General features: G+C 45.2%; 1 protein-coding gene across 3 annotated transcripts in view; it reads left to right on the forward strand.

Annotated features, from left to right (window-relative positions):
• Positions 1-20,805, forward strand: part of akap9 (A kinase (PRKA) anchor protein 9) — a 73,484-nt gene that overhangs the window by 20,878 nt on the left and 31,801 nt on the right. For all 3 annotated transcript variants that reach the window (XM_084485013.1, XM_084485014.1, XM_084485015.1), the window contains 9 exons: positions 788-868; positions 3,105-3,252; positions 3,424-3,685; positions 6,019-6,073; positions 7,713-8,054; positions 8,685-9,002; positions 11,116-11,252; positions 12,286-12,500; positions 16,574-16,815. In XM_084485013.1, the coding sequence (XP_084341139.1) occupies positions 788-868; positions 3,105-3,252; positions 3,424-3,685; positions 6,019-6,073; positions 7,713-8,054; positions 8,685-9,002; positions 11,116-11,252; positions 12,286-12,500; positions 16,574-16,815 (1,800 nt within the window). The remainder of the gene's footprint in view (positions 1-787; positions 869-3,104; positions 3,253-3,423; positions 3,686-6,018; positions 6,074-7,712; positions 8,055-8,684; positions 9,003-11,115; positions 11,253-12,285; positions 12,501-16,573; positions 16,816-20,805) is intronic.

Raw genomic sequence — 20,805 nt, forward strand, 5'->3', positions numbered from 1 at the left:
TCTAGCCGTTCTAGCCTGGTCTCAAAAGCTAGTATGAAGTGTCTGATTAATAAGGACTTGGAGGCAAACATATATGGAGCGTTTCCACAGTTATGAAACATTTGTTTTTAAACGTATGGATTGTGGTGTCCCTGCATCTCCGTAATGATGATAAGAATTGTTACCCTTGTAAATAGAATAATGTGTCTCTTTATCCTGTTTTTCTACACCTCCTGCCTTGAAACTGTTTTAGAAGAATTGTCTCCATTTATTTTCGTTGGATGGTATTATTTATGTAGCCAACAGTCCTTGGAGAGCTGGCCGTGAGAAGTGTGAAGGAACATTGCTGCTGCTTTGTTGTTGTTAGTCTTTGGAAAAACCGGGACCATTAATCACAAGTGTATTAACCGCTGAGCATTTACGGTTGTTAATCTTTCTCCATGAATTTGTTTGCGAGTCAAGACAAGAACACCGTATAGCTGGCTAGACCTTATCCGACGCTTGGATTCTCACACGTCGACTTGTAAACTTCTTCATGCTTTTAGCATAAAGAAAATATATGTCTAATAAGCAAAGCCACAGATCCACATTAAAGCTCTGCACTATCACACAAAATGAACGTTAATTGTTATGATACACTCACAGTCTATCTATCATAAACAAAACACTAAACTCTCACCGTCCAATCCCCTTCTCAGCAGGTGGTCACGTGACCAACTCATCCCCATCATTTGTCTCTGGTGTCTGTTTTCACCTGACATCATTGACCCCAACCGCTTTTCCTCTCCCTCTCTGATTGGCTCTTCAGGTGAGGAGCCGAGCTGCAGTGGAGCCGGCCGTGGTACAAGGAGAGCGGGCCATTGGAGAGAGAGAGAGCACGGCCCAACATGTAAATGTCACTCTACCTTACCTCCTCCACCTCCGTGGCTTTTAGGGGTGTTTGATTTTGGAGCCCCCCGTCGTTTGATGGAACCAGGGGGGATGGGGGGTCGGGTCACACGAGGGAAAGGTCGCGCAGTGTGGGTCGGAGAGCAAAGGGAGAGGATTTGAACACATTATTGTTGGGATGAAATGAGGGTTCGTTTTGAAGTGAGGGACCTTATTAAGTCGTCATTTAGCAGGCATGTTGAGCGGATTAGAACCGGTTGTTCATCTCATGATAATTGCTGGCGCCGTTCCCCCTACCCTCTACTTTTCAAATTTTTTAAAAATCCTTCTCCATCGATACAGCACAAGAATTATCATAGATAGCCTTTGCCCAAAGCAACCTGCGGTGAATTCTACAAATGTGTTATTATGGGGGGGGAGGGAGGAGGAAGGATATTTCTAAATGTTCCATTGGAAGTGTTTGAGACCGGGTTGCCAGGCAATGACGGTGGCTTAATTTCCATATTTTTAAGCAATCCTATCTGGGCTAAGTGCTCTGCACCACGCGGGTGAGGCCGTAGGTCTGTGAACAAGTGGCGACGAGGATGTGACAACAACGGCCTTGCTGATTTAAAATGCAGAGTGCGCAGAAGCTGACCCGGCATCAAACGGAATAGAACGCCCAAACAGAACAGAACGCCCGAGTTCTCATTAATGCAGAGTGAGAAACGGACCGGAGAGGAGGGCGAGGGCCGGCAGCCACTTGTCTGTTCTGTATCGCCGTGGGATTGATCATCTCCACGCCTCCCCTTGTCTCGGCCCCCATCCTCTCATGTGATGTGATCGGCTGCACCCCCTCGTCTCCTTTCCTGAGATCCTTATCGTGTGTCATCTCTTCGCCCCTTGCCTCCTTTCCTTGTCTCCTCTAATCCGACATCCTCCCTTGTCCCCTTGTCTCCCCTCTGATCCTCTCATCTTATGTAATTTCATCTTCTCTCCCCTTGTCTCCTTTCCTTGTCTCCTCTTATCTGAAGTCCTCCCTTGTCCCCTTGTCTCCCCTCCGATCCTTTCATCTTATGTCATTTCATCTTTTCTCCCCCTTTCTCCTTTCCTTGTGACCTCTCCTCCGTTGTCATCTCTTCCGACCCGTGTCTCCTCTCCTCTCCCATCCTCTCAATGTCCTCTTCATCTTTCCTCGACCCTCCTCTTGTCTTATACCATCTCTTCGCCCCTTCGCCTTTCCTAATCTCCTCACTTCTCCTCTCTCCTAATCTCATATTCCCCCTCATCTCTTTTCTTTATTATTATTATTATTTTTTTTCACTATTCCCTACTTCTTTCCTCCTCCCCTCCTCTTCTCTGGATCCTTGCGTCGTTGTCCTCAAGAATTCTCTCCTTCTCTCCTTCTCTCCATCTCGAAAGAAATGTTTTATTAACAAATCCATTTCCATTGGATGGAGGTGCAGACCGGTGATTATGCTGTGTTGATTGCGGTTGTTCTAATATATTACAGTGGAACACAGCACCGGATCTCCTTTAGCTTTACTTTATTACTTGGCTCCTTAAATGAGTACCTGCTATGATGATTAGATTTCTTGTTTGTTGTTTTCTTGCTATTGTTGCCTTTGCCGTTGGTTGGGCATTGGGTTTGTGAAATCGAAGCAGGATGTGTTAATGTAATAATATGTAATAGGGCTGCAACTGACAATCATTTTCATAATGGATTAATCAAACAATATTTATTTCAGATTCATCGATTAATCATTTTGTCTATAAATGATTCATAAATATTACCAATATTATGAATCAATCAAGTCACCTACCGCAGTGCAAGTAGCAGGGACTTCTATCAATATAAATGATCAATATTTCTAACAGATAGTGATAATTATAGGTTTTTGAATGCAGTTAACCACATATACACACACACACGCACGCACGCAAGCCACGATAAGCTGTTTCCTCCGCCATGCTCTACAACATGAACAGTATGCATGGCGACTATGACAAAGATACCCGATTGGGATTTGTTAAACTGATTCATTTTCATAACCGACCTGCGATTAAGTAAAAAGGAAATGTCTCCTGGTACAGGCCAATCGCTGCTAGATTCTACACACTGGTCCTTCAAGAAGCAAATGTGTTGATAATTGTGGTATGATAAATGACTCAAAGGATGAGTGGATGGACTTGATCCATTGACTCATCGCTGCAGCCCTGATACATAACATATGATTATGCGTCTCTGCGTTGTGTAGGCAGAGTGCAGGCTGCAGCTGGAGGCCCAGCGGGTCAGCCTGTCTCAGATCCACGCTGCACAGCTAGAACTGCTGGAAGAACAGACGTCCGCCCACACGCACTCCCTGGAGACCCGGCCGGGGGACCCGGGGGACCGGCCCGGACAGGGTGAGCATCCACACGCACTCGACTCGTCTATCAGGGTCCCTTAGCAGATTTGTTTTGTGAAGATTAGTTACTTGGTGTTTTTCCCATCGTTAGACATTGCTAAAGTCAAGCTTCTTTTCGGACTATTTGTCCTTTAATTGATTGTCTATTTTAAACACCTGTCCCCTCCAGACCTGGCCGCCCGGCAACCGGCCCCGATGTCACGCCCGCAGCAGGCGGAGCACGTGGGGGAGGAGGTGGAGCGTGAGAGGGAGGAGGCCCGACGGCAGCGCCTCCTGCTGGAGGAGAGCCACCGCGAGGAGCTGCAGCGCCTGCGCTCCCATTACACGCAGCTGGCCTCCGACACCGAGGAGCGCCACGCCACGCAGCTGGTGGTGCTGGAGCAGCGCCTGCACCAGCTCACCTCCACCCACAGCACCTCCACCCACTTCAGGTGATTTAGCAGTGGATGGTGACCGTGAGTGAGGCCCATTGTTGTTAAGGCTTCGTTGTGGTTCCACGTCGACGCAACGCAAGGCGGTTTACGGACCGATTACGTCCTTGCGGACCCCTCCTTGCCTCCACCGCAAGGGCCTGACGTGCGCCTCCCAAAAAATGTTAACCTTGCGTCAAGGCGATGCAGCAGAAAGGGCTGTGATTGGTCCTCTAACTAAAACTTGAAGCAGAACCAAACAGGTTCACGACTGCGTCGAAGTGTCTGCGTGGTCCTTGCGTTGCGTCGACGTGGAACCATAACTTAGCCTTTAGTGAGGCCCAGGCGGAGGAGACTAAGGTGTAGTTCTTCTTATGGCCTGTAGGTGGTTTGCGGTAGTGAGAGGCAGAAAGACCCTTCGCCCAAGTCAACAGGAAGAAATATGATTTCAATCTTGTAATATAAAAGCCAATCTTTTTGTTTTTGTTACTTTGTGTTCGGTTAGGATCTCAGTGGCTCGTTCATCTTCGAATTGTGCATCTGTAGAGATACCGTTTGACCGTTTTATTTGATTTAAAAGTTATTAAGGGTTGAATATTAATGAGTTTTGGCCATATTGCGATGAAGCCATTCAATTCTTGTGCTAATGTGCTTAGCACGCCGAGATCACATTTCTTAATTTATTCATTCATTATGTACTATTGCTTCGCGGAGAACTTCCACAAAAGACCAATTTCCTAGAAACCTAAAAATTAGCTCTCTAGCAGCAAAAGAAGCCGCGGTTGGAGCAGGAATGTGATTATGTCGTCTGCCTGCCCGCAGGCGCTCTGGAGCAATATTGCAGTTTATTGCGTTCGCTTGTCTTCTGTTTGTTCCATGGCTCCTCCATACGAGACAGGCAGAGAGGACATGAGCAGAATGTGTCACTCCGCAGTGAACCCGATAGCACCCACAGCCAGAGTAATCCTAGACACCGCTTTTCCGCGAGTGAAGGTTGTGTGTTTGTTTGGAAAGCAAGAGCAGGTGCTTGATTTTATTGCAGTAAAACATTCTCCATTGCAGTAAAACATTCCCTTCCCTCACATTATTTCCCCAATGCATGAGGTTATCAACCGTAGCTCATAACTCATTTAGTGCTAGTAGGTAGTAAAAAAGGATGCTTACATTTTTTTTGGTCTTCATAGATCAAATGTATTATATTACTGAACTGTATCGTTAATAGTATGAAATATAGAAGAGCCACATAAATTCATAAAGAGTCAAAAAATGTTACTGGTTTGCCAAAGTATACAATATAAATACTATTATTTGTACATTTGCAATGTAAATTTTTTCGAAAGAATAATTATTTTTCTTACTGTACTGCAGTATTTAGAGCGCAAATTATATAGAAATATTTCTGTATAGCATGGAAGCTTGAGAGGACACTTCAGTTCCACTCTCAAGACTTTACCTATTAAATATGCACAGGGTTATTCGAAAGTCCTACTTACCTCGTGTTGCTGTCCCGATAACCTATATAGATGTTTCAAGATCTCCTGCATATAAGAGTTGGCTAATGTTTAAAGAGTTGATTGGAATAGAACATTAATGAATCTCCCGGTGGCACAAATGATTTACTATTAGTAAAGATTGAATAATAGACTTAATACGGTTCAAAAATGTATTTTTCAGCTAATTGTTCAAATTGATGTTTAAGCGAATTGAAAGTCACTTTTTTCATACTCCAGATATATAGATAATGTCCATATTATGTTATTGTTGACCTGTTTATGTAAACTATTTAAGAGAAAGCTTGCCTGCACTGCCCTCTGCTGTTTCTAATTTTCTTTTAATCTATATGCCTCATGTAAAGGATAAGGTCCAGCATTACAGCACATTACATTATTGCAACACAAACCCAGACAGAGTGACGCAGCTAAATATAAATGGCAGTTTGATTCTACTGTTGCCTGAACTGTGACCATAGCAACAGTCCATTATTCAAACCAGAGGTCTGCTATTCAGAAATAACAGACATGCATACAGCATGCTGTATTTGACCGATCAGAATCAAGTATTCATAAAAGCTGTGCCATAACAATAGTTAGGTTATATGTGCAAGGGAAAACACAAACAGTGCAACACTTGTTATTGTCGCTTATATTACGAATTATCTTTTTCCAAGTACATCTACGTTCAGTATTCAGATAATGTATTGCAGGGATAATGCCATGATATGATTGTAGCATCATGTAACAATGCTACCATACATATATGTATGTTTTACAACATCTCCTAGTAATTCTGTACATCTTTCTGATGTGTTTTTTATGATCATATATATTAATAAATATCTTTGTCTTTCTGTGCAGCGTCCAATCAGTGAGTGGCTCTGAGATACCGGAGCAACATGACGAAAACATACAGGTTGGAAACTTCTGTCCATTTCTCCATTTGTGTGTTATGTTAGAATCTAAGCTAGCTTTCCCTGAGAGCAGAATAGGGAGTGTGGTGTGTGTGTGGTCACGGAGGCAGTAAGAGATGAGACGCTAAATGGGAAGAATGGCCATCTCTTATGGCCTTGGGGCCGAAACCTGCCCCAGTTCAAGATTCACTCCCACCGTTTACAACGTGTGTGTGTGTGTGTGTGTGTGTGTGTGTGTGTGTGTGTGTGTGTGTGTGTGTGTGTGTGTGTGTGTGTGTGTGTGTGTGTGTGTGTGTGTGTGTGTGTGTGTGTGTGTGTGTGTCAAAGCAGCGTAGTGTCCTATTCAGCGATAGACTGTTCATACACAGAATGCATGTTTATTCCTAATCAGAAGAGGATTCATTGTTGGCTGAACCACGAATAGCAATAGAATAACGCAGACACAATGACACATGAGAGGGCATATGAGAAGCATGACACCAAGGACAGTTTTCACTTTTCACTACCCACAACAAGGCTTTGACCGTGGGTTCTGGCTGTTTGGGGTTGGGACCATTATTATGAAATCAGATATTATTTTTGGACACATAGGGTTAGACAAACCCAACATTACCGCCTTGATTTTTCACCTAGCTACGTGTTCTGTGTTTGCACACCAGAAACACAGAAAAAAAACCAAAGCATGGATTCCAACTATTTAACAAACAACTTTGCTTAATAGACTTATAGCTTCTCTAAAAAAAACAAAAGTTCTTTATGGATTTGTTTAGTGAAGTTTTTAGCTTGCAGTTACAGCCCCCCGCCAATAGGGGATGCTGCAGCCCCCTCAGCAATCCTACTTCCTGTGTGTGTGTGTGTGTGCGTTTACAGCTGTGAGTGGTTATGCAACTGGGGTGGTGTGCTGCTCTTGTCCTCGTCCTTGCCATTCCTTGCTTGTGTGTGTGTGTGTGTGTGTGTGTGTGTGTGTGTGTGTGTGTGTGTGTGTGTGTGTGTGTGTGTGTGTGTGTGTGTGTGTGTGTGTGTGTGTGTGTGTGTGTGTGTGTGTGTGTGTGTGTGTGTGTGTGTGTGTCATGGATGGATATATGTGAAGGAGGAATCTTGTAAGGATATACAAGTTGGAGTTACAACAGAAAATTTAAGTGCTGCAAAACCAAGTTTGTTATTTAAAATGTAATACAGTTTGGCTTGCTCGACAGCAGTGTCGGTAAGGGAATAGTATACTTGAGATAACATGTCAACAAGCCAACACCAGTGAATGGGGATCCAGAGGAGGCTGCTAGTGTCTCGGTGAGCTGACGGGAAGGTTTTGCTCGCGTGGTTCATGAGCAGACACTCTCTTTATCCCTCTACACTCCCTGTGGGGATGGGAGAGACTAGAGAGACACTGGCTCGTTGTGTTTATTCTTACTGTGGCCTATCAGAGTTGGTGCGGTCGAATAAGACACGTGTCTGGGTGAAAAGCTGATACATAAGGCGATATTGTTCTCCTTGTGCTGCTCGTTTAGTTTTTTTGATATTCCTCCCTCGCTCTCGTTCCATCTCTCTTAGCCTTTTCCTTACTCGATGTCGGCCTCACTCGCTCTCTTATCTCTTGCTCTCTCTCCCTTCTCCTCTGCTGTGATTCTCCTCTCTGAACACCAGCCCGGCATCGAGGCGGGGGCGGAGCCAGAGTCAGGGACGGAGTCAGAGTCTGTGAGGTCATCGGGCCTGACCACTCAGCTGCAGGCGCTGAGGAAGGCTCTCTACCACAAGTACCTCCAGGAGGTGGCCTCGCTGAAGGAAGAGCACAACTCTGAGCTGAGGAGGCTCCGAGAGGAGGTGGGCAGGGGAGAGAAGGAGGGAGGAGGAGGAGACAGAGGAGAAGGAGGACGAGGGAGTCTGGATAGTGCACCAGGGGAAGGAGCAGGAGAAACCGCAGCAGGGGGCCGAACCTTGCAGGAGGAGAAGAGATACGGGGAGAGTGTGGAGGAGGAGGTGGCCAAGGTAGGTTGCACCTTCTGGACTCCCTAAGGGACTTGTATAGTGACCATTAGATGTTTAAGGAAAAAGGGGTTCAAAGGGGAACTGAGGAATGGTTGTTAGGCTTCAAAATCAATTGTTAAGCTATGGTTTGACTGGAATAGAACCACATACAGATTTTATATTCCTTTTTAATATTATATAATTTTTTTATTTTAAGTTAAAAGGAATATAAAGTTAAACGGATGTAATGTTATTGATTTTCCTTCCCAATGTTAGATATTTTACAGTGGATGTACTTTCAAAGGAATATATTTAGCAAATATGAGAACGTATCTAATTTTAGTATTTAATCTTCAAAATCAGTAAATAAATGATTATCCCTTCAAACTCTAAAATACAAGTCAGTAGCCTGCAGCAAAGTGACTGGTTACATGTTGGACTGCGGTGCTAGTGGTAAAGTCCCTCAAAAAGAACCGCATTGTTGTTTTGTTGCAATGATAACGGCCGTGGCTCCTGGCAACTTCCATGAGGGAACATCTCAGAACATCTTGTCATGTTAGACAAATAAAAGCTTGTTACACTGACATAATTCCCCAAGCAAACTATAAGTAGTCACTGAATTGCTATGTATCTTCCATACGATCCCCAAAGGTCATAGTACAGATGTCGGTGGAGTTCGCCCAGCAGTTGGAGCTGGCACGTATCAGCAAGCGGGACCTCCAGATCACCTCCTCTATGCAGACTCAACCCGAGGAGGAGGTGGAAGAGGAGAGAGAAACTCCATGGATCGGTCCCAGGCCCCTGGGCTCCTCCTCCATTCAGACTCACTCCAAGATGGAGAAGAGGGGGACCTCTTCCCTGAAGGAGATGGAGGGCTGCGGAAAGCTTGAGACGGAGGTTAGAGAGCTGACCTCCGAGGTGGTTCGGCTGAAGGAACAGCTGAGGAACGCTGCGTGGGCAGTCCAGAAGGTCAGTGGAACATTGTTGTGCAAGCACACCTCAATGAAGGCCTACTGATCCTTAGGTTTGACTATCTAGTCATTCAGCAGATACTTTCATCCATTGCGACTTATAGAGAATACAAATACAGTATGTTTCGTTATTGAGCAGGTAGGGGTTAGGGTTTGCTCAAGGGTTGCCTACAGGTTGATTGAGTTCATTGGGGATGAAACCCAGAACCTTTTGGCTGATGAGCTTGTTTGTTTCAAAGGATTGAGCTAATCTTCTTCTGCATCTTGGCCTTGTTGCATGGCAGGTTTTGGCCTGCGTCTAAACGGACGGGGTGTTTATGTAAGCTTGCCTGATAATCACATGCGTCTAGATAAATGCTGTTTGTCCTATCTTGTAGCGCCCACAGCCTTCTCTGGTCCAACTTGTTTGACGTTGAAGAGTAGATTTTAGGTTATAATTGCCACAGCGTTTTAGTGAGTAATATTTTTGATCTCATTATTGTTGGTGGGTGTTAAAAACCTATGATTACTGATTTCTGGGCTGACTCAATGGGCTTTTGAGATGCAGTTCATTCAGTTGCCAGGGGACCAAATTAACACTTATGAGACAGAGCTCACGTCCCTGTTGGGATCAGCATTCTCTCAGCTTCCAGAGTGGTAGTTGGTGTATAGTTTGGAGTGTAAGTTATAGAGAGGCTAGTTTAGAGTGGTGGTTAGAGAGCAGTTTAGTGTGCTATTCAGGGAGTACTTTCAATTAGTCCAAAAGGGTAAAGCAGGTCCTATCTCTGAACTAGGCTACATACTCTGACTCGGCTATTTCCTTCTTCCGGAATGCAGCATTCCCGTTCTTTTTCCCTCTGCCGTCTGGGGCCTTATTTAACGCTCTCCGCGTCACGCCAGCCTCTGTGACCATCGCAGTGATCCTGCCTCAGAGACTCTTAGCCCCGCATCAGAAAGTCGTTTGTCGCATCGTTAGGCATTACGCACGCGAGGCGACCGCTGCCATCTCCGATCAGTATTCTGTGGTGACGGCTGGCTTCATCACACTTTTACTATGGGCTCATTGGTCGAGCCACATCTCACCCGACCACCGTTCCCTGAAGCCACCCAGTCACTAGTTCCTGAAGACGTACAACTTTTAATTTTGAAGTATTTTCATAAAATTAATATAGATTATATGAAGTCAAATATATTATTAACATTCCGATCAAATCGTACAGAATATTACTTGAATGTCCTAATGTTAGAACCTAATGTTCTTCATGGAGGTTGTGTAAAGGTGAAAGCACTCCTTGTAGCTCAACAGCTTAACAGTGGCGGTTGTTGCCTGAAGGCCAACACAACACCGTGACTCACAGCGCGTATAGTTAAGTATAGTTGCCTTTCGCTTCTGCAACAAATAGTTATGGGCTCTGTGTCAGTGAGTCAAAAATTCACAATTCATTGACAGCAGGTGATCTATATAGCACAAAGATGTCTTTGATACTACAGGAGGTTGTACCAGAATACAGTATATGTCAACCTCTTTGACTTATTTATCATAAATTAATTTGAAAATGTAGCAGTAAGTCTTCACTGCTAGGTTTTCCAGTTCATTTGCGGCTCACTAGGGGCGGGCCCTGACGTGTAATGACCCTTTTTGAGAGGTGCACATCAGGTACGGCGGCGGCCTCTGTAGGCTACACCCATGACTTTGAGTCCCTCGGTGCAGAAGTGCAATCCCTCCTTTACTCTCTGGTGTTCTCACGTCGTCACAGTTCCGTTTCCTCACCAACAGGGGGAGCCACCTCCTGCTCTGCCACCACCAGCACCACCATCGCCACTCACTGTTAGAGTGGAGCACACCTGTTGCCATAGCAGCACAAAGATACTACTGTTGTCTCCCAGTAGTGGCTCCAAGAGCGAGAGACGGAGGGGAGGGAGTTATCAGGGTGCTTGCGGTCATTCTCGCATAAGTTCCGTGTTTGTTGCCGCTTGCACTTTGCCTGGTTTTGAATCTACTTTTAATAATGGTGGCCAGCAAACTCTGAGGCTGGACTGTAGTGCTGTGTGTTGTGTGGGGAAGGTGAGGCTACGTTTATAGACTGATGATGACGGGGTTCCTGTCTATCTTGTCCCTCCTGCCCCTCCAGACCGTCCAGAAGAAGAAGGAGGAAGAGGAGGAGGAGGAGGAAGAGGATGGGGAAGAAATGGGGAAGCCTCGAGGAGGGGATATCGCTACGCTCGCTGGAGGAGAGTCCAGCGGTCTGGAAGTGGTCACCTCGGAAAGGTAGAGGGGATTGTTATCATGGTTATACGCTTTTATAGTAGGCCTTTTAACATGACAACACAGACACGGTAAAAACATGAACATTAAAAATGCAGTCCGATACAGTCGACTACAGTGTAGTTTATATAGTACGTGAGATCATTTGTATATCTCAAGCATTTCTAGACACACAACTGGACATACCTAAAAAAAAAAAAAAAAACAGAAAGTATTGAGTATTTGTTTCAATCAAACTTGGCCATAGAACTACAGCTACACACACATGAGGGGATAAGAATATAATACATACTATATATATATATATATATATATATATATATATATATATTTATATATATATATATATATATATATATATATATTTATTTTTCAAACATGCTAATTAGTGCTGCTGAAAGAAAGATACGAGAGCTATTCTTTGAGTGTAATTCGTTGAGCCTGCCATCGCCATGAATTAGACTATGAGTGAGTTAAATGCATTGTGAGAACAACATGTATTTAGTTTTACTTTGCTTGCCTCTGATGAGCTTGGATTTTCAGTGCCGTTAAAGTAGCATTAATAACCGTTTACTATTTTAACGGCACCGATAATCCAAAAACCCAGTTGAAACTAGATGGAAAAAGTGTGTAGTTCAAAACGTGACGCAGCTTTTACTTATTCGCCACCTACAGAGTTTGTTATGTACGATCATTCAATTTGACCGAGAGAATCGGGAGCCTCGGAGGCAGGACTTAATCTTCAGAGGTCTATTTAGATCTTAGAAATAAACTCCCTGCTTATTTCTGACCAATCAGGTCATCATTTCCGCAATTAGCTCGGGGAATCCACCTTGCGTGTCAATCAAAAGTGCATGGATGGCACATTTGATTAGACACATTCTTTTATTTTCTTGTTGTTTAGTTTCTAAACCTTGCCCGCTCTTGTCTGCTCTTATCTGCTCATCTTTCTCTCTTTACAACTTTCGAATCTTACCCACAGCCCACTTCTTTAGAAATGCACTTTATTGATGCATTTTCCACTGTCGTCCCGTAGGGACCTGCTGCGGGAGCAGAACTACCGGCTGCACCAGGTGCTGCAGGACGTCCTGAAGACCACGGCGGCTGCCGAGGAGACCATGGGCCTCCACGTGGAGAGCCTGCGCCTGGCCTCGGCCGCCGAGCCTCTGCCGCTGCCCGGCGACTCTGACCTCCGGTCGGAGGCCTCCCTGCAGAGGCTCCGCACCAAGCCTTTCAGCCTCTATTCCGCAGGCAAGTCCGTCCAGGGTTTCTTGGTAGAGGAGCGATGCTACTCCTACGAGTGGGAGTGGCTCACGCTCTGATCGCTGCCGTACGCTACGGGGCGATCGGAGGGTGCGGAGGGTAGTGGTGGTCGAGTTTGAAGCCAAAGTCATTAAAAACTGTCAAGCGTCCCGCCCTTTTTGAGGTTTCCCTCGTGGAAGAACAAATTAGAGCTTGCCACTTGTACTTGGTAGCCCTTGCTAGCTTGCTTACTTTTGCAGCAGGGGTTTTTTCCTCATAAAGTTTTTGTTTCAGGGAAAACTTGAGATACTTGAAGCGCCGGTAACTTCTATCCGGTTCAAACCAGACTAAACGATATCGGTGCAGCTGCTTTATTACTTGAGGTCAATGCAATGGCAACTTTAAAAATGAAAACTAAAGGTCAAACCAGTATACGTTAGATTTCAAACTGAACAATGAAATATTTCCGTCTATGAATGATTGATTGATTGATTGATTGAGTGCTTGCTGGATATTTTCTTTGAATTATTATTATTTGAATTGACATGCTGCTCATATTATATATTGGGGGGGGGGGTCCTGTTATGGGGCTTAGGGGCTTTTGGTACAATCTTCTATGGCAAATTGTTGATTTGTAAAGCTGCTACTTTGATTAAAAGCTCAAATCATGAAACATGAAGTGTCTGATGGTCACGCCTTTTAAAGGTCCCGTGGCATGCTATTTTATGGATGCTTTAATATAGGTGTTAGTGGGCCCCTAGTACAGTACTTGAAGACGTTCAAGAAATTCAGCCTTGGTGCAGAGTTACAGCCACTACGAGCCAGTCCCACAATGAGCTTTCCACAAACGTGCCGTTTTTAGAGGCGGGTCAAGGTGGAGGGTGGGGGTGTGGCCCTGAGCAGCTTGCGGCCACGGTACCATGCGCTAGTGTTTACAGTGGAACACTGAACACTCTGGGTGCTCCGGCGGGAGTCCTGGAGCTCTATATCTAAATAATATCATATTATATTTTGATATCTATATAATATAATATATATTATCATGGTCAAAACTGTTTGCGCCTCCGGATGATATTATGAATCTCAAACAACTGCGTCGAGTTCTCAGACGCCTCTGGTTCTTCCACTTCCACGTCAATATTAAGTACAGACTGAACCGCGAAATGGAGGAGAAGGGGATTGTTGCCCGCGATTGTTGCCCGGGGTTGTCTTTGTCGGGTTGGTTGAGAAGGAATTGGGAACCACGACCACGAGGAGAAAAGAATTGTTGCCCAGGATTGTCCGTCGGAGCCCCACTGAGTGCTGGCCGCCCCCGGGGCTGCCTGCCCAGCCCTGCTCCTGCGGCAGTGGTCCATCAGAGCCCCGCTGGCCGCCCCCGGGGCTGCCTGCTGAACGCTGGCCACCCCTGGGGCTGCCCGCCCAGCCCCGCTGCCAGCTAAAGCGGGGCTCCGACGGACAATCCTGGGCAACAATCCTTTTCTCCTCCATGTCGCGGTTTCCAATTCCTTCTCAACCAACCCGACGCAGTCTAGTCTTTTCACCAAATGGGAGCTTTATGCAAGTTTGCGTTATTGTGTTGCGTGTTATGCGCCATAACACCAACAGCAGAACGGTTATCCAAATAACAAAAAACACTTGCGTTACAGTGTGTGTATTCACACACACACACTGGAAGCCAAATCGAAGCATTTCAGCGATCCTTTTTTCAAAGACAGAGTAAGATAGCTACTCCTCGGTTTACACCTAATGCAATTTTTAGCTACTGGGGGACCATAGGGAGGCTAGGGGAACTCAACTTAATGTTAGAAAACCTCATAAAGTGAAATTTTCATGCCATGGGACCTTTAACACAGGAGGAACATGGCAATAATTTTGCGTGAGATGGTAAAGATTAAATGGGTTGGTATTTTACAAGAGAAAACTGCCAGTCACCAGTCCTGCAGTCCTTGTCTAACTGGTTTACAAGAAAGGCTGTTGGGACCATCAAATGTGTCAATGATTTCTACCTTGTAAAGAGTTGTACCGTTTTAAAACACTTGAAACAGAGCCGGCATCTTACCATAACCCATAGTGATTATATTGTATTGATAAATTAATAAAAGAAGAATAATACAAATATATATTTTTGCATGATGTAAAATTATGTATGAATTAAAATATATGAAACACAAAAAAGAGAAATAAATATTAAAAGGGTGAGGTAATCACTATTCAGTTCCCTGGATCATGTGCTTGCTTTAGCTCAACTGGTAGAGCCTGGTGTTAACACTGACGAGGTTAGTGGTTCAATTTCCACAAGGACCAGCCACGCTTAAAGAAACCTTTGTTGTTATAAACTTCTTTTAAATGAGTTGACCGAAAGGGTTTATTTCATAATGATCAGGCCTTTTATTGATCAATAAATGCCAAAGACACTGCACTATAAAATTTAAAATAATATAACTTTTTCTCCAATCTTATAATAACTTATGACACTTGATATCATGAAATCTGAAATAAACGTTTATTTTGTGCATTGCACCTTTTAAATCACTTACCTTCACCTTAAGTTCCTGTTGAAGGGCGCATCCATCACGTTCAGAACAGCAATGTGTTTGACCATTCCGTCAATACACGCCCCAGCCATGGTGACGTGCTGTAGCGCCATGTCTTTTATATCAAGGTTAACATTGAAGACCAGACACATTCAAAGCTTATCCACCACTTAAATTGTTGGCCCAAATTCATTTTCTGGGATTAATGAATGCCACCTGACCTAACATTTGTTACCTTTTCATTTAAGTTTTGGTTGGCTTATGATTGTATACAACGTGAAGCTATATAATGGTTTAAAAATATAATTTTACATTGTAAGAGATTTATCTGTTACTATTAACCTGAGGGAAGAGTTTTGCTGGAGCACTAACAGTCATTGGCCTGTTGGTGGTAGCATGCATGCTTCTTATGTATAGTAAGTGCAGAAGGAATATTTGTATAGGTTTCTTACATTTTACCCCAATGTTGTCCCAAGAGAATATTTTTAGATGATGACTAAGTGTATTTTCTAAACAAATGTTATTCAGGTACATACATTTCTATACCACGAATGTTTGTCTATATACATCTGTTTTGTGCATTTATGCCGCTTTTCCACCGACAGTACCAGCTCAACTCGCCACGACTTAACTCGGCACGACTCGGTTTGGTTCCAGGCACATCGCGTTTCCATCTAAAAAAGTAGCTCTTCAACGTGGGCGGGTCGTAGAAAAGAACCTCTCCAACGTGGGCGGGTCGTCATTAGGTTTTAATCCCGGGAGATGGGATTCCCGGGAAAATCTGAATCTGATCAAGACTATTTCCTGATTCCCGGGAAAGGTTATGATGGGAAATAAAAATAAAAAAAGCGCAATGACTGAGCGTCTATTGTTGTCATACGATAACGTTGATGGAGGCGAAACTCGAGCCCTGGGAAAGGAACGACACTAAAACAAAACAGGGAAACACTGATCTGTGTCCCCCTCGCGGGTCCGTGGACTCCAGCCACGCCGGACACACACAACCACGCCGGACACACACAACCACGCCGGACACACACAACCACACCGGACACACACAACCACGCACAGCCTAACTCTAGCCCCGGGAAAGGACACACAGGGTGAAACGCTGATCCGTGTGTCCAGCCACACCGGACACAACTTAACTTATTATTAAGTGAGTTATTATTCTCGTTTACAGCCGCTGGCCAATCAGTTGCCAGCAGCCTGTTTACGTCACACAAAAGTACCTACTCCGCTCGCTTGGAACCTCGATGGAGGTGGTACTAAAAAAAGTACCCGGTACCAGGTACCAGGTACTTTTTTTGCCAATGGAAACGCAAAAAAAGGCGGGCTAAGTCGAGGCGAGTCGAGCTGGTACTGTCAGTGGAAAAGCGGCATTACTTACACTTAACCTCTTTATGAAGCAATTAACTCCCCTATGGTTAGAAAAATGCAATTTTCATCCCTGCATCCAAAGTACGGGATTGTTAAACTGTATTGAATGATAACTAACGTGTTTGCTTTCTGTCTACTTTGTGTGTGTGTGTGTGTGTGTTATTCCAGGTTCCGCAGCGGACAGCTTCCAGGGCAGCGAGTCGAGTGCGGACGAGTCATTCATCGACTGGTCTGGTGTAGCGGAGCCTGACGGAGGCCCAGGGGGGACTGTGGCTCTGGATGACCCTCCTCTCCTGTCCACGGGGGTCCTGAGCTTGCTGGAAGACCAGGAGTCGCTGCTGGGAGCCAGTAGCCGGCTCCAGAGGGCCCTGGAGCGAATGCTGGTGGCCATCGCAGAGAGCAGCGACCAGGTAGGAAGCAGAGATCAGCTGGCACGGAGCCCGGGCACTCCCTGGCCCAACCTCATCACTGCACTCAATTGTGTTGTCATCCTTTTTATTCTTTTATTTTATTATAACAATGTGATGGCACTTTAAACCCACACTATGTAACTTTTTGGCTGTGGCTTTTAACTCTATCCATCCAGGGATTTTTCTCTTTTTTAATTGTTTTAACTGTAGCTGCAACTCAGGCCACTAGAGGCTTCTAATGGGAAAACCTACTGTACATACTGCAGGTTTAAGGCAATTTGTCAAATGTTTATCACCGCTGTGGCTTACAACTCTTTTAATTGAATGTTACACTTTGCTATAAAATAACACTTTATTATAATATATCTATCAAGTAAGAATGACATAAAGCAAATCTGTTTTAACATAAATAAAAACAAACCTGTTAAAAACCTATGGGTGGGTACGACTAATAGCATAGAACATATATATGCATAGAAATATGAACAAATATGTTTACCATAAATAAATCTTCAGATATTCAAATATTGTGACATAACTTGGCATAATAAATACTGTGACTGTCATCATAGTTTTAGCATTAGCAGACGCAGTCCATAAGCAGATCACAACACATGTGGTCCTGTTTTTCTAAGAATGAACGGAATGTGTGAGTTGTCAACAGCTGGGTTGGTTTGTTCCTAAATCCGACCCACAAATCGAAACATTATACCAACACACTAGGTTTTATTCAAAACGTTGTACCACACAAGCACGCCAACACACACGCAGACACTCAGTGCATCATTTATCCACGATAGTCTTCCAAGTGTGTAAAAAACCCGACAGAATAGGGATGAGGCTGCAGAATCTCCACTGTCAACAAAGTTGTGCGGTCTAGAATCTAGTGACAATAGAGTCGTCTCATTCCCGGCAGTTGCCTATAGATACCAGACCCAATTTGCATGAGCCCCTTTGTCCGGCCACTCGACCTATCGGAATTCAGCATCAAATAATAGCCCTGCCCCCCTTTAGTTAGTACACACACACACACACACACACACACACACACACACACACACACACACACACACACACACACACACACAGTCTCAGAGCCCAGCCAGAGGCCAGCGTACGCCAGGCTGTGTTTCATGTGCTACACTAACTGTGATGCACTAATTGTGCTAAGCTAACTAGCTACAGTCTTCCCCCTTGGCTTGTATGCAGCACATTACTCACGGCAAAATGCCCTTTATCTTGGCCATCTAAAAATAGCACCCGGTCTCTGGCCAAGCGTCACTAAGGTGCGCTATGACTCGCTGAGTGCACAGTCGGCACATAGCATGATGAAATGTATGTTTTGAATGACTATCAATAATGTATGTTTTATTTTTCTTATGAAACATTTGCATTATTTAAGACACTTTTGAGTTGGTTCCTCAACTCTCGACTGGGATCTGTTTGGAAAATTGATCCAAAACAACAAATATAATAAAATTGTACTTAACGCATTTCATCTACTACGTAAGTGAATGCAGTACATGGGGTCAAGCATTTGCACATCTGTGCAAATACAATTTGTTCGCAAACTGGTCCTGGTTTTTGATATACTGTACTTAATATATAATCCTGCATGATGTAAGTTTTCAACTGGAGCTACTTGCTGCATTAGAAAATATCTGAACTACAAAGTTTCTCAAGAATTTAACATGCCCATACAGGAGTCAATCCATCTAGGGGCTTTTGTCTTATTCCAGTTCAATAACCTGGTTTTATTCTGCTCTACTTATGCCCAACTCATCTCAATCCACTACATAGTGCAGAGTTAATTTATGGGGGGAGGTAAACTCCAAATGTATCATTCTCTCGCGATTTAAACAATCCCTGGGTTGGATATCTTATGTTTGTGTGTACGTGTGTATGTGTGTGTTGATGCATGAGGGTGTATTGTTAGCCCACTATAAGTGAGCCAGTGTCAGACAGGTTTGTGCACTCTGAACCACCAGTGACTGACACAGACCCCACGGGGCATCCCTCCTTCAACAAAAAACACGCTTGACAAGCCCCGGTTGTGTATCCCATCTCGTATCTCAACGTCTTTCCCCACTTCCAACGAACACGTAATTAAAACGTTTAGCAATCAGCTTAATCAGCTAGCGGCTAGTAACAAACGATCCTTACCGCTACGACTACCACTACGACCATCGATCGAACAAGCGTTTGTCTCGTGAGTTATGGCCGCCACTACGACTTTGTATAAATCAGTGGATCACCCGGAGTGGCAGTTGGTCTGGCGAAGTGCTCCTTAGGAATGTTGTTGTGCATCTATCGCTGGTTTGTCGCCATGGCGTTGGGTAAATGATTTTCCCAGACGTGATGATTGCTTTGCTTACTCGCCACGGTGGGTCAGTGAGGGGTGACCCAGGTCTGGATTGTGGCCCGTGTGCGTTTTGAGATTAGAACCACACTTGAACGGAGGAGGAGGAGGAGGAGGAGAAGCCACTGGGGGGATATTAATCCTTAATACTTAAAATCAAATAAATTAAATTATCCTAATCAAAATGGAATAAGGCTACCAGTGTCTACATAGACAGTGGATCCGGTTTGACAAGTTGGTGTGTCAAGGAAGAAGGAGAAGGAACATAGCGTGTGTGTGCAGAGATGCTTTGTGTAGAGTGCGCGCGTGTGCTAGTGTGGGTGTGTGCTTCTGTCTCTGTCTGTCAGAGAGAGAGCATGTGAATGAGCTTGCGCTGTTTGCAAATCTACCTGAGCTGGCTCGGCCCCGGGGCCTGGAGACACACCTGCGTCCCGCCCCGTTCTGCCGAGGCAGTATCCTGATCTGTGCACACACAGGAAGTACACAGACAGACGGCTGGGGAAAAAAAAACACACACACTGAATAACTGGGACATTGGGATTTAATCCTTGTTTAAGCTTCTGGAGAGCGACCTATGAAAGGGACAACACCCCGTCAAGCCAGCGGTAAAGGGAGAATCGGGAGCAAGCAAAGTGGATGTGTTTTGGGTGTTGGAAAACTAGAACCGTCTGGAACGAGTACATGAGGTACTGTCGCATGAGGTCGGAGCACGCTGGCTGTGGGGAGGAACTGACAGCAGAGCACGAGAGAGAGGGGGGCAAGGGCTGCAGGGAGAGGGAAATAGAGCGAGCATGGCCGAGAGTGTGTGTTTGTATGTGTGTGTGAGATAGTGAGAGAGAGATAGAGAGAGCAAGGCAGAGTGAGTGTGTGTGTGTGTGTGTGTGTGTGTGTGTGTGTGTGTGTGTGTGTGTGTGTGTGTGTGTGTGTGTGTGTGTGTGTGTGTGTGTGTGTGTGTGTGTGTGTGTGTGTGTGTGAAATAGTAGGGATAGAGAGAGTAAGGCAGAGAGTGTGTGTGTGAGATAGAGAGAGCAAGGCAGAGTGTGTGTGTGTGTGTGTGTGAGAGAGAGAGAGAGAGGGAACAAGGTACAGAGAGAGACACTGAAGGAGAGCACGACCTGGATCAGACATTTCACCCTTCACTGGCTGCACCGACTTGGAAAGGAACAATCAAGGGGAGGGGTTAGCGCTGTGGGGGGGGGGGGGGGGGTTCCCCAGGGCTAGGCTTCCCGGCGGGTCACGGTTGCCACGGCGGCACGGCATTGTTGACGAACCTCCAGTGAGCGAGCACAGAGAGAGAGCGAGAAAGGGAAAGAGAAAGGAGAGGGAGAGAGAGGGGGGGGGGGGGGGGTAGTAGCCTAGTCATCGGGGGGGGGGAGGTGTGCGCCGCGGTTACGGCTGCGCTCCACTCAGTAACCAGAGAGAGACCGGAGCGAGAGGAAGCACAGAGAGAGCGAGAGATTACCAGGCAAAGAAACTCAAAACCCTTCACTCGGGGGAAAACACAAAACATTAGTTTGAAGGACTTACCTCCACCGTGGTCCGCTGTTGGCGTTCCCCGCCCCCCCCCAGGACCACCTCCAGCCTCGCCGGGCGCTGGGCGCTCCCAACACGGGACCATGACTCTCTCCCCG

Source organism: Micromesistius poutassou (genome assembly GCF_964030765.1).
Source record: "Micromesistius poutassou genome assembly, chromosome: 20".
NCBI lineage: Eukaryota > Metazoa > Chordata > Actinopteri > Gadiformes > Gadidae > Micromesistius > Micromesistius poutassou.